The sequence below is a fragment of the Vanacampus margaritifer genome, chromosome 2 (assembly GCF_051991255.1).
Source record: "Vanacampus margaritifer isolate UIUO_Vmar chromosome 2, RoL_Vmar_1.0, whole genome shotgun sequence".
In the NCBI taxonomy this organism is placed as follows: domain Eukaryota; kingdom Metazoa; phylum Chordata; class Actinopteri; order Syngnathiformes; family Syngnathidae; genus Vanacampus; species Vanacampus margaritifer.
In genome coordinates this window covers 28,150,914-28,164,671 of record NC_135433.1, presented here as the reverse complement: position 1 = coordinate 28,164,671, position 13,758 = coordinate 28,150,914, and the positions used below count along the sequence as shown (strand labels likewise).

Genomic DNA, 13,758 nt, shown 5'->3' with positions numbered 1-13,758 from the left:
AATCCAGACTTTGGGAGAAACTTCTGACAGCAGGCTACAAATAGAAGGCCCCCGCCGCACTTGAAGCGGCTCCTAACAAAACACCCAAGTTTAAAGAGGCCCCTGGCATTTTTCTTTACCTCCTCCACGCCTCCTCCTCCTCTTCTCCCGCTGCCCTCTGTTGCTTTTACTTCACCCGAGGGAGACTCGCTCGCCTTATCTGCGCGAGGAGAAGACCACCCAGGAAAGACCCACATCTCAAGGCGTTGCGTACGTTTGTGTACAAAACGCCGAGATCACACCCGCGCTCGTTTGACGGTTTATCGCTCACATTTCGGAGACGTTTCGTAAGTTAATATTCATGCGTGCCTGTACCTGCTCGCATGGCTGTGAGCGCTCAAGTGTGCGTGTGTGTATGAACGCACTCATATGCCTCGCTAATCCTCCAAAGCCAAAGTTTGGAATGGAAGTCAAGGGGGGCGAAAGAAAGAGAGACTTGAAAAGTTTGGTTTTCTGATCACAGCAGTTAGCTAGCATGTCTGCCACACAGTTCTGAGGTTTTAGGGTTCGAACCTCAGTTCCAGCCTTCCTGTTTGGAGTCTGCCTGTTTTCCCCAGGCTTGCAGCTTCCTCCCACGTTACAAAAACATGTTAAGGTCTAGATACACCAATTACGGTTCAACATGTCGAATTTGCTGAAAACTGGAAAGCTCTTTATGGGGACAGGATATAAAAACGTAAACAATGCGCAGCAATCGCTATCTTTTTCACAATTCACTCACACCCTCAGTATCTTTACAGAGTATCATGTGATATAAAAGCAAATCCTGCCTTGTATATCCAGTTGTGTCTCCATGATTTGCCATAGTTTGGCTTTCATCACTCAATCGACGCACCCGTTAGCGGTAATGTAATCCAATGCCGGCCTCTCTTGGACCATAGTGATGAATTCATCTTATCGATCTTCTGTCCAGACAGACATTATAGAGTTGCGTCCAAATGCGAAGGGTGATTATGTGCAAAATCAGCGAAATGGTAAGGACTTTCCATTGCCACTTGGCCCGTGCGCTAATTCGCTAGCTAACAGCCAATCAGAGTGATCATTTGTCCCGACTGATTCAACCTGTTGAATCTGCCGAAAACACCCCCCAAGACGCTCTTCAACGGCTCAGACGTTAGAACCGTGATTTTATACATTAATCAGACGGCTCTTACAAATGCCCGGACACTTCCCGACTTCCGACGTCTAATTGGTTTATGGAGGCCTAATAGTCAGTCTTTTCTTTTTCTCATCGCCAATCATGCATCAGTTGTTTCAAGCTAAGTAAGTACCGTGTAATGGACAACCAGTGGTCACATTTCAGATTGTCTGCAACCTTTCTCTTTACCTTTTATGCATTTTCTTCTCTCTCTCTCTCTCTCTCTCTCTCTCTCTCTCTCTCTCTCTCTCTCTCTCTCTCTCTCTCTGCCTCTGTCTCTCTCGGTCTCTCTCGCTTTCTCTCTCTCTCTTTCTCTCTCTCTGTCTCTCTCTCGGTCTTGGTCTCTCTCGGTCTCTCTCTCTCTCTGTCTCTCTCGGTCTCTCTTGCTTTCTCTCTCTCTCTTTCTCTCTCTCTGTCTCTCTCTCGGTCTTGGTCTCTCTCGGTCTCTCTCTCTCTCTGTCGCTCTCGGTCTCTCTGTCTCTGTCTCTGTCTCTCTCGATCTCTGTCGTCTCTCTCTCTCTGTCTCTCTTGCTAGCTGTCTCTCTCTCTTTCTCTCTCTCTGTCCCTGTCTCTGTGTCTCTCGGTCTCGGTCTCTCTCTCTCTTTCTCTCTCTCTCTCTGTCTCTCTCTCTCTCTGTCTCTCTCTCTCTCTCTCTCTCTCTCTCTCTCTCTCTCTCTCTCTCTCTCTGCCTCTGTCTCTCTCGGTCTCTCTTGCTTTCTCTCTCTCTCTTTCTCTCTCTCTGTCTCTCTCTCGGTCTTGGTCTCTCTCGGTCTCTCTCTCTCTCTGTCGCTCTCGGTCTCTCTGTCTCTGTCTCTGTCTCTCTCGATCTCTGTCGTGTCTCTCTCTCTGTCTCTCTTGCTAGCTGTCTCTCTCTCTTTCTCTCTCTCTGTCCCTGTCTCTGTGTCTCTCGGTCTCGGTCTCTCTCTCTCTTTCTCTCTCTCTCTCTCTGTCTCTCTCTCTCTCTGTCTCTCTCTCTCTCTGTCTCTCTCGCTCTCGGTCTCTATCTCTCTCTCTCATTCTCTCTCTCTCTCTCTCTCTCTCTCTCTCTCTCTCTCTCTCTCTCTGCCTCTGTCTCTCTCGGTCTCTCTCTCTTTCTCTCTCTCTGTCTCTCTCTCGGTCTTGGTCTCTCTCGGTCTCTCTCTCACTCTGTCGCTCTCGGTCTCTCTGTCTCTGTCTCTGTCTCTCTCGATCTCTGTCGTCTCTCTCTCTCTGTCTCTCTTGCTAGCTGTCTCTCTCTCTTTCTCTCTCTCTGTCCCTGTCTCTGTGTCTCTCGGTCTCGGTCTCTCTCTCTCTTTCTCTCTCTCTCTCTGTCTCTCTCTCTCTCTGTCTCTCTTGCTCTCGGTCTCTCTCTCTCTCTCTCTCTCTCTCTCTCTCTCTCTCTCTCTCTCTCTCTCTCTCTCTCTCCCCCCACCCTCCAGTTTTCTCTGAGTAAGTCAGATTCTCCCGCTTCTTCCCCGTCTGTTTCACAATGATCCCAGCCTGCATGGCAGATAAAGGCCGTATCGCTCTGAGCATCTGGACGCACTTAACCACAAACCTCCACACACACACGTAGGCCATTTTAAGAAGCATTTGAATATTCTAGACGTTTCATGCAAATGTAAATTAAGCTTATTGTGCTGTCTTCTGTGCTATTGCAAAATAAACTCAATTAAACACAATACATGTATTTGTTACAGCATATATAAATCTAAAATCCCTTAATGTCAACCATTAAGAGCACATTAGCACAGTCTGTTTTTAAATTTTACTCTGACAGTCAGAAACACTACAAAAACTAAACTAGGATCTGCTTTTGGGAAAGGCTGCTATGGGAGCAGACACAACACATTTAGTAATATCTATAGTGTCTTCTTGCGATCTTTTTATTTGACTTTTATTGGACTAAACATGATATGTGAGTGTTTTTGTCGTATACATCATGACTATCTATCACATCTGTCTGCCGCTGTGGCTAAACATTTCCACCGTCTTTGTATGATTCATCAGGGGACTGATTTTTACTCCCGATTAGTCCCTATTATTGTAATGACTTCAACCCTCAGAGATGTTTTTGAAGAGCATAAATACAGAAGCCACATGAAAGAGGCAAAACATGACACCAGCGAGGCCCACTAGAAAGTCTTGCTTCCCAGAAGACCTGCAAAAATGCTGTGTCACAGTTGCGGGAATCACAAGTGGTTTTATTGTAAAGATGTGGCCTTGAGGGCAGGGGGGGGGGGTTGTTGTTGGCCCGTCACGCTTGATCGTCTTCTTCCGGGACAGCAGGGATCGATGTTGAATTTAGAGTCCCACTGGATACTCTACATAGTTTCTCCTCCCAACTCCTAGTTGATTTATTCATCTGGCATCTTTACACGAAACAGTGGTTTCTAGTTGAAAAATAGCCAGTGTACTGAGCAGTTAGCATTATTGATAGGGGCAGTCCTATTAGTTTAACTTCAAACCAAAATGGCTGAATACTAGTCAGTAAGTGCCATCTTCTTCACTTACAGTATGTCATTTCAGGCAATGGTGCTAAAATATCTGCAATCTTTATATTCTCTGTGGTCAATCATAAAGATGCCTTGAGAGTGGCTTGAAGGGAAAGTAAAGTCAAAATCCATCTTGTGGCAGCCATTTTGCCACTTGCTGTTGACATCACAGTGCCTAAGGGATCAGGTAACGACCACGGCCCACCTGTGTTCTGGGTTTGGTTAGGTGACGTTCATAAGCTACCAATGTTGACACCTTGTCACATTTTCTGTGATGGAAAACCACACCTGAAAGCCACACCCGTCTTTTGTTGAATCTGCTGCAATTGTTTCAGTTGGTGATTTATTGTCACCAATGCTATTGACTAAGGCTAATTTGGTGGGAATTCACTAGTAGGAGTTGGTCAAAGTTCAAGCCCTGGAATTCGCGCTAAATGCCTGTTTTTTTTTTTTAAATGCTTCTTGAGTAACATCTATGCTAAAAATCTCTTTGGATGCCGCCAATGTTTACAATCTGTCAGTCATATTTCACTTGACATGAGACAGAAAACGACGCCCTAAAGCTGCCGCCGTTTGTTTGATCTGCCGCACGAGCGTTCGCGGTTTCAAGTTTGGCAAACGGGGTTTGCGTAATAATGATGCTGTACTACTGCCAAAGCAACTGCCATGCAAGAGTTGTAAAACTGGCGAAACGGGGACTTTTGCACTGCTGCACCTGGTTGTTAACTTTTTACAGTTATTGGGCATGAGATGCGTTTTGTGACACTGATGACATGAGACGTTTTCCTAGTCAAAATAATTATAATGATAAGAATCGTAAAACATTTGTGAACTCTAAAGACAATGTTTCTTAACTGAGATCCACATGCCTGGGAGGTGAATATCATAACAAGGAACACAGCAGTCTTTGAAATGCCGTACTTTCTATTCCATTATTCTTTTGTTAGTAAAGTCGTACCTTGACATGTCCTAATTCACTTCAGTGAAGTGTGAAAATAAATTAATGCAATTAATGTGGAACTTTTCAATAACAAAATAAGTATATGAACATTTTTTGGGGGATAAATATTACTCAGGTTTACAAACTCCTGAGATTAGTCAGGTTTCCATCCAAATGTTTCGAATTTTTTATGCGAATTTTGTGAAAATGCGAAAAACGGACATTCAACTTTTGCCCGTTTCCATCCGCTCTTTTTTTGCGAATATGCACCGCGAGATGACGTTGTAGTGGCGGAACTTTGGGACAATGGGGAGTTCCAGGTGGGAATGTTGATTTTGACGGACTGAACGGAAGTAGTTTGTCGTGTAGGCTTCCCTCCAGCATGTAAGTGAAGTGTGTCGTTACATTGAGAGCTGATGTTAATAAAACCATCTAAAATTGCATTCATGTTTTTTTTTTCTTTATTTAATTATAAAAAGAATTGTGTTTCTTCGTCTCCCCAAACATATCTTACTTTATCATCCACCATTTAGTGTGACTACAAACGTGTAGTATCGGTCAAAATGTGCAGCGTATATCCGCTCTAGTCGCTTATTCGCAAAACCTGTTTCCATCGGCAAAATGCGCATTTTCCATTTTTCGATACGCTTCAAAAACCACCCCCTCCCAGCGTAAAAACTTTTTTTCCCGAATTTCTGGCATTTCCATTTAGTTTCTTTTTCGCAACTCTTGAAATTTTTAATATAAATAGATGGATGGAAACCCACCTATTGACACGGAAGGATGCTCAACAGCACTTTCTCGCTAACATCATAAATGTCATTCGTGCCATGTCACGTATTGCTGTTGTCTTTATTGTTTTGCTGTAAATTAGCCTTTGTATGGCTCCCAAGAAGCAAAACGCAAGTGAAACCCTGAAAAGTGTGTGTGAGACATCCACTGAGCTCTCGCTGGTTAGGTAAGCCGTCCTCAAGCCCTGCTGCCGGAGCTGCTTTGCAAGGAAGGGAGGGAGCGAGCTAATGGAGAGCTACAAGGCACTCTCTAGACCAGTGGTTCTCAACTCGTGGGTCGGGATCCGGAATTGGGTCACGGATAGCGAGTAAAATGGTTGCATGTGTTTGAGATATATATATATATATTTTTTTTTTTTTCTGTACAGTACACGAGTGTAACCAAGTTCCCATACCAAATATATTAAGCAGGCTTGTCTGCAATAAAACAGGTCAATTATTTTATATTACTTCAAAATATATATGTTTTTGTTTTTTAAAAAGGCTTTGCTTTTGTGAACATTAGCTTGTTCAATGACTGAGTATTTCTTGTTCAATGTTTTGTTTAATGCCTGTTTAAAGGGGGCTATTGTAAAGGTGCTCTTATTTTTGATGGTAAATGTTTTAAGAATTATATATATATGTTCTTTATTTTTGATATACTCGTTATACTCATGAAATAGAGGGCTCAAAATGTCTTGTTTTTAATATATGTTTGGCTTTATAAGGTTAAAATACAATTAGCATGGCAATTGCATCGACATCACTGTTGCACTTGGAAGGCTTTTATTTTGAAGTTGGCCTCCGCAGCGCTTTCGGCGAACTATGCACGAACCGGACCGTGGCGCTTGACGTACATGCGGCGTGCGTCTGGATGGTTTATTTATTTATTTTACCAGCAGAGGCTGTACAGTTGGCCACATTCGCGGGTGGATTGGCGGCAGTGTGTAGCCCTGTTAAGAAAGGGCCTAGAAATGTTACTTCTGTGTTCTTGGGCAACAATGCAACTCAGCCTCTGGTACAACAAATTCATTTTAAACAGAGTTTAAAAATATCACTGTGTTTTCAGAGGCTGTTTTGATTGCATTTTATAAAACAAGCACATAATCATTGTCTTTATTGATATGATTTGATATTAAGGTAACCATTTCCCCACATTATTTCAGGATTTGCTGTCATGATCCCTCTGATTCCCTGTGTGCCATCCGTGACACCCATCACAAAATCCATTATAAAATCAAAGAAAAAGTAATTGCTTGGAGTGGGTTGAAGTCTTGAGATGTGTTTTTCTGGAAAATGTTGTTTAAATTGAATGGAATGTGCCAGTTACATAAGGACAAGGTCTTCCTCACACATACGAAGCGTGTCTTAGTTGCTGCAATCCGCTCGCTTCTTGTACTCGTCAATGTTTTTCCAGTGAAACGCAAGCTTTGGTTGACGATAAACAAAATAGAATGATGAAATCGACAGCAACGCTTGTAGCGATGTGGGCAGTGATGGGGCGGGATCGCGACCGTCTGCAAAGTAGTCTGATTAATACGATCAAGACGGTGAACAGCAGCTCCTTTTTTTTAAAAAATTTTTATGAAGTCTGTTGATCTGGAAATGAATCTCCACAAGGTTTTCACCCTCCGCTGCTTGGGAGGAAGGACAGCAGGCACAGTGTGGTGGGGTTTTTTTTCATGGTTTTCCAATGATCAAAAGACAGCGATGGCGCATAAAAACAGAAAATGTCATGTGAAGTTTCACTCTGGCTTTGGCAAAGTATGAGTCACAACAAATGTGCCGCCTGTTTTGTTTTTTTTCCTCTTTAAACAAGTACAGCGGAACAAAAGTCAGATGACCGAAACGTTGTACTCTCTCTCAAATGATGGGAAAGAGGAAAACTCTAATGAACATGAAATGGCTGCTCAGTCCAATATGAGCAAAATAACTCAATCAAATTGATACATACATTTTAGCACTGTAAACGAGCACACAAATGGTACAAATTTTAGAGAACAGCAGTGCTCTAAAAAAAAACTTAATTTTCAAAGGGTGAGTGGTTTTAATAATAATAATAATAATAATAATAATACATACCCAATTTCCAAAAAGTTGGGACAGCCTGCCAGATGAAACTCAGTACAAAGAAGAAGCCATTTCTAAAGCAGACCAAGAAGCGCAGGCCTTTCTCTGGGCCAGGGCTTATTTCAAATGGAGTGTGGCAAAGTGGAAACCTGTTTTGTGGTCAGACCAATCAAAATTCGAAGTTCTTTGTGGAAAACTGGGGCGCTATATCATACTGACTAAAGAGGACAAGGACAACCCAAGTTGTTATCAGCACTCAGTTTATAAGCCTGCATCTGTGATGGTATATTGTTGCATGAGTGCGTGTGGCAAGAAAGGTATCTTCCGATTGGAGAACAACATATGCTCCCATCCAGGCATCATCACTATCAGAGAAGATCTTGCATTTCTCAACACGATAATGCCAGACCACAAGCAGCACCAATTACAACATCATGGCTGCGTAGCAAAAGGATCCGGGTATTGAAATGGCCAGCCTGCATTCCACTTCTTTCACTTCTAGAGAACATTTGGGACAGCATTCCTATTTCTAAACTTGAGAAACTTGTCTCCTCGAGCCCCAGACGTTTGCAGACAGAACTTTTGACCTGTTCTCTATGTTCTATTCTGAATAAAATATGAAAAATTGGCACTTCCACATAAGTTTTTATTCACAATTTGTATAGTGTCCCAACTTTTTGGGAATTGGGTTTGTAATAATAATGCATCGGATTTATACAGCGCTTTTCTAGACACTCAATGACGCTTTACATTGGAATGGATACATTATGTATGCACTCACACGTTCACACTGTGGTGGTGGTAAGCTAATTCAGTAGCCACAGCTGCCCTGGGGCAGGCTGACGGAAACATGGCTGCCAGTGTGTTCGCACCTTCACTCACCAATGTGATCAGCACTGGAGGCAATGTGTGTGAAGTGCCTTGCCCAAGGACACGACAACACATGACTTGGGGAGAGCGGGGATCGAACAGCCGACCTTCTGATTACTGAACGACCGTCTCTACAACCTGAGCCATGGCCGCTGCGGTTTGTTTTTTCTTTATTTCTTTTTATTTTATTATATTTGCATATTTTAAAAGCAGGGTTTTTTTTTTTTTTTTTTTACGTTTATTTAGTTTCAAGGTTGTTGTTTTTTCATTTTCCTTTATGTAAGCACATTACAGTAGCTTACAATAATAATATAATAAACTTTTAGGACTGCAACCTGTCATGTGTTGTGCCTGCTACGCTACTTGATTTTAATATTAGGCATGATGCTGATACAGGGAACTAAGTAGGGATGCACAATAACAGTTTTTTTCCACCAATACAATAACCGAGAACTTACTGCTTTTCCAAACCAATAATAATAACTTTTTTTGTAAACTACAATTATATCTGTTGTTGCAGCTCAATCCTGCTTCCTACTAATGTAGCGGGGTCAGAGGATGACCCAAAAAAAAAAAAAGGTCAATGATCATACATCTCAATAAATCTGAACATTATAGAAAACTTTGTTTCAGTAGTTGAGTCATACTAAGTTAGAATAATATCATACATAAACATTAAAATGTTTTTAAATATAGAAATGTGGTAGGAATTGTTTTTAATGAATTAGTGTATGGGTATAACACAGGGTCTCCCAAAAGTCACTGGCTAAGCTTTATGGTCGTCACACTATTACAACGTGTTGCACAATTTACGCCATCCATGTCAAGTTTCTCTTCTTTTTTTTTTTCAGGAGAGCTCAGTATTGTTCATTCGATTTGACATCATCATTGCTCTCCTTTTTTTAAAAAAACAAATAAATTAAAAAAATGTAATAAATGTTTTTTTTTTGTTTTTTTTAATATATATACATATATATATACAGACGCTCCCCAACTTACGAACGAGTTACGTTCCGAGCGATCGTTCGTAAGGTGAATTTGTTCGTAAGTTGCTTCAGTGCTATATTTTGTATTATAATTTATGTTTAAAGAGAATACGTACAGTACTGTACTACGTATGTTAGAGAGCGAGAGACACACACAGTATGTACATGTACGTAATAAGATAAATAAAATGAAGTTTAACTTACTTTTGGAAGATGTACGCGATGCTTAAGGATTTGATGGAGGAAGAGGAGGATTTTATATCATGAGAGGTTCTTCGTCGTCGCTGGAATGGGCTTCAAAAGTTACTTCCTCCTCCGTAACTTCAATGTAGGAAGAAGTTGAGGGTCGAGGAGAAGAAGATGAGGGTTGATGAGTATCTTCCTTGGAGGATTTACTAGAAACTGGCCGAAAGAAGCGATCTAACGACGATTGCACAGTTTTCTTCTTTTTTCATCATAAATGATGCGGTAGCACTGTATGGCATCATTCAATTGATTTGCAACCTTTGTGCAACGTTCAATATTTGGGTCTTGCTGCTCGAAGAGTGCGATGGCTTTATCTATGAGCGACAGGCGTTTCTTCTTCTTCCTCCTCCTCGACACGTTGCTGAGCCTCCAATGCTGGGTGAGCTCTCACAGCGCCAAGCGTCGGTATTAGCGGCGGAAAGAAGCACTACAGTACTCGGAAAAAGGTGCGCAATAAAAAATCGAACTTACAGCATCTCTTTCTGAACATTTTTTGACATGCGCGCATGCGCGCAGACATGTTCGTATGTACCGTTGTTCGTAACACGAATGTTCGTAAGTAGGGGAGCGTCTGTACATATACACACATATATATATATATATATATATATATATATATATATTTTTTTTTTTTTATTCTCTGGGAGAGCTCAGTATTGATCATTTGACATGTCATCATCATTGTTCTCCCTTTTTTTTTTTTTTTGTCAAGTTTCTCGAAACAAAGGCCTGTCCAAATGATGCCTGAAACCAAGTACATAAAAGTGAGCGACTTATATTTATATATATGCAAGTCAAATTTTTCTCCAATATCACCTTTGTAGAGTGTACTTTTGTACTGGTGCAAACATAGTAATTGTACATTTGAGTATGGAACATTCATTTCATCCTTTTGAAATTACAACTTGAACCTGGAAGTCAACCCTCGTCACTCGACGGTCCGGTTGCACAACCCGCAGTAGTTTGAAGAGAGATCCATCCCGGACCCCCTGAAGCCCAAAACACATTTTAACGTCACAGATTTATGTCAATGCGGTGGCTTGAGCATTTGGTGGTCATGCCTCTCACCTGGCCCCGGGACGCACAAGAAATGAACTCACACCTGGCCTGCTCACTCAACTCCAGCGGGGGGAGACGCAGAGGTTATTGAAACCCACCCCAGCTCACACACTTGTTACTACGTGTGTGCGTGTGTACTGCACATGTGCACCTTTCACTCTCTGCTTTTCATGCCGAATAATCAAAGATGAAGTGTCCACATGTGCGCTCCAAACATCTGGTTCTGTGTTTCACGCACAAACTGCACCATTCTTTCCATTCACACAGCACACACACACACACACACACACACACACACACACACACACACACACACAATGCATTAATGACTTTCTTTCCTCTCTCATTCCTTTTTTTCTTCTTGTCGGAATCTTGAAGAGCCAAACTGATTGAAGCTGCCGCCCAGTTGGGAAATGTAATCAACTAAGCTCTTAGAACAAATTTGAACGGATGATGCCCCGCTTTTATTGCCTCTAAAATAATAAATATAACACAGTGCCTTTAATGATGGGCTTTGCAACGCCGCGGAAAGTTGGCTAATTCCCAGATTGAGGACGTCTCGGCCCTCGTCTTATAAAAGAACTTAATGAGGTCAGCGTTGCCGTAATTAGTGTGATGACATAATTATTACCCATCAACACACAGGGAGCAATTGGGTTTGATCACTTTCTTTGTTCCTGCCTTTCTTTGACTTCAATTATCCTATTAGGCAGTTTACAAGAGGCAGTTGCAACCTTGCTGTGTGGAAGCTTATCTAGCTGCAGCGGTGGTGCGATTTTTTTTATCTTGTATCAATACTTTTGTCAGATTTATTGCAATCTGCCTGCAGGCAACCGTGTTCGTACAAGAAATAAGCAGCGCTTGGCAATACATCGCTCTTCATTTGTGCCCCTACAACAAACAGACAATGGCAAGAGTGTCCTGTCAATACACACCCAACTTATTCAGCACCAAGCTATAATTACACGCACAAAAGCTTCACACAATCAACTTTGTAACAAATATGTGCCAATGTGAGTTTGCAACAATGCATTGAGCACCGCACATCTACCGGCATGTTGAAAGAGAAATACTGCAACCCTGTCGCGAGTTTTCAGGTTCCGTATTACAATATGCTGTATGTTATTTTTTAGTGAACCACAAAAACATGGTATGACTGTCAAGGAAGAAGCAGATGGCCATCAAAAAGGAGAGTGGCTATTTTGAGAGGCCCTTGGCGATGATTGATTTCCCCATTCAGTGACTGCACCGTTTGCATTTAAGCGACTGAGACTCTCTGCGCTTCTCTTACTGTAAAACACATTGTATTGGTATTGCTTGGTGTACCTGCTGCTGGTTCTTGCATATGTTTAAAACCAGAAACATTTTTGTTAAATTATACCTCTCTACCTCTCTCTATGGCCGTTTCTCAATATCAAGAACACAGAATACATTCTTGTGACGCAACGAGTCGGGGCTTGAGAATGTATTTCCCTAGCGCGCATATCTCGCTGGCGTATTCCCGTAATTCATCGCAGTTTTATCATGTGACTAGCTTTCAATGTATTTGCACTGCTATGTGGATGTTTTAAAATGTGTTTTACAACATACATCGATTAAAAACCTTACTTACGTCTTTGTGATTTTGTGAGATGTCATAAGTGGCGCCGCAAGTACTGGTCCAATCAAAAGTATGCATAAACCACACGGAATTCCCGGATGTCGTTCTTTTTTCCTATCTTAAACCAAGAATCCATGTTGCTTGGTGAAGGCTTGGCTGAGAAAATATCCCAGGATGCATTTTGTACTTCATGGCAGCGGAGGACCATCGCATTTGTTCTTCTTCTTTAGCCTAATAATTATAAATATTTAACATGCAAAGTACAACTTTATTAAATCTAGTCTTCTTTTTTTTTTTACAAAATTTAGTTTAACAACTGTAATTTACAATACTATATATAAATATATATTAAATATGATTTACTATATATGCAAAGATAATTTTTATAGATGTACCACAATTTCAGGAGAATCAGATCAAAACCTGCAATTCACATCGGAGTCTTTCCAGATTATTTTTTCAATATAATCCTAAATTAGATCAATCCCATGTATAATTTCAAATGATACTTCTTTAATATATTACTCATAATTGTATAACATCTAGTCACATGGTACACAGTTACCGCAATGCATCAGAACCAGGAAACTTGCTGTAATAATAATAATAATTCAAACTTAAACACGGAAATGTGACATGCCTGAATGGCGAGCCGACCTGCTAATGGACGTCCGTTGCTGGAGCTAACATCAACACAACTTTAAATAACGTTTAAATGGCGTGCATACTGCGAGAAATTAATGAAAAAGAAGGTGCTACGTACGAGGCACGGGTGCCATAAAGTCGAAACGATGTAGGTCACGTACGACGTAACTCGAGGACTCCCTGTATTGGATTATCACTTTTGGTGTTTGATGATAATTGCCTCTTCGTGTGTGCAGTGTTGACATCACCTAAGAGATAGACACATCTTAGATAGCAGCCATCAACTTGTACTTGGAAGGAATGAGCTGCTATTTATATAGCGCTTTTTTACCTGTAGTGCCCAAAGCGCTTTACAAAGCCTCACATTCACCAGTGGTCGGCTTCACGTCCATTGGGAGCATCTCTTGCGCAAATATACTTTGACGTAGTCACCACGGGTGAGAATTGAACCCACAGCCTCACGGATTGGGAGTTGACCACTCTACCACTGAGCCATGCCGTCCACTTGAACTGTGTACTTGTTTTTCTTAAAATGGTATCAAATTCATGATATCAAATGTGTACATTATTTTGAGAGTAACTTGTCTAGTGAAGGGCGAACATGTTTCATTTGACAGGTTTTGCTTTTCCATGCATATTTTGATTGGCTTTTACATCTGTGATGTTGTGATGCTTTTTATTGGCAATTCAAACTTTTGAGTGGCAGTAAAAAACAGTTGGCCAATTGCCGGCCACTCATGAATACTAGTATCAGTATCCTGCACACTGCATGACAGTTAAAAAAAGAAAAAAATTGTGTGTAGTAAAGAAAAATTGCAGTTAATGACATCCTTTCCCTTTTAGCAAAAACATGATGACTTTATTTGCCGCAAAAAATGAAATGTGGGCCTGATTTGGCCCCCACGCCTTTTCTTTGACACC

At 41.3% G+C, this 13,758-nt stretch overlaps 1 protein-coding gene across 3 annotated transcripts in view; it reads left to right on the top strand.

The window, feature by feature from the left end:
- Positions 1-13,758, top strand: part of LOC144043639 (axin-2-like) — a 188,185-nt gene that overhangs the window by 127,769 nt on the left and 46,658 nt on the right. Inside the window, exon 24 of one of the 3 annotated variants that reach the window (XM_077557496.1) lies at positions 11,726-11,831. The exons of the other annotated variants lie outside the window; for them this stretch is intronic. Coding sequence (XP_077413622.1) covers positions 11,726-11,728 — 3 coding nt within the window. The 3' untranslated portion in view covers positions 11,729-11,831. Of the gene's footprint in view, positions 1-11,725; positions 11,832-13,758 lie in introns of those variants that run through there. 3 annotated transcript variants of the gene reach the window in all.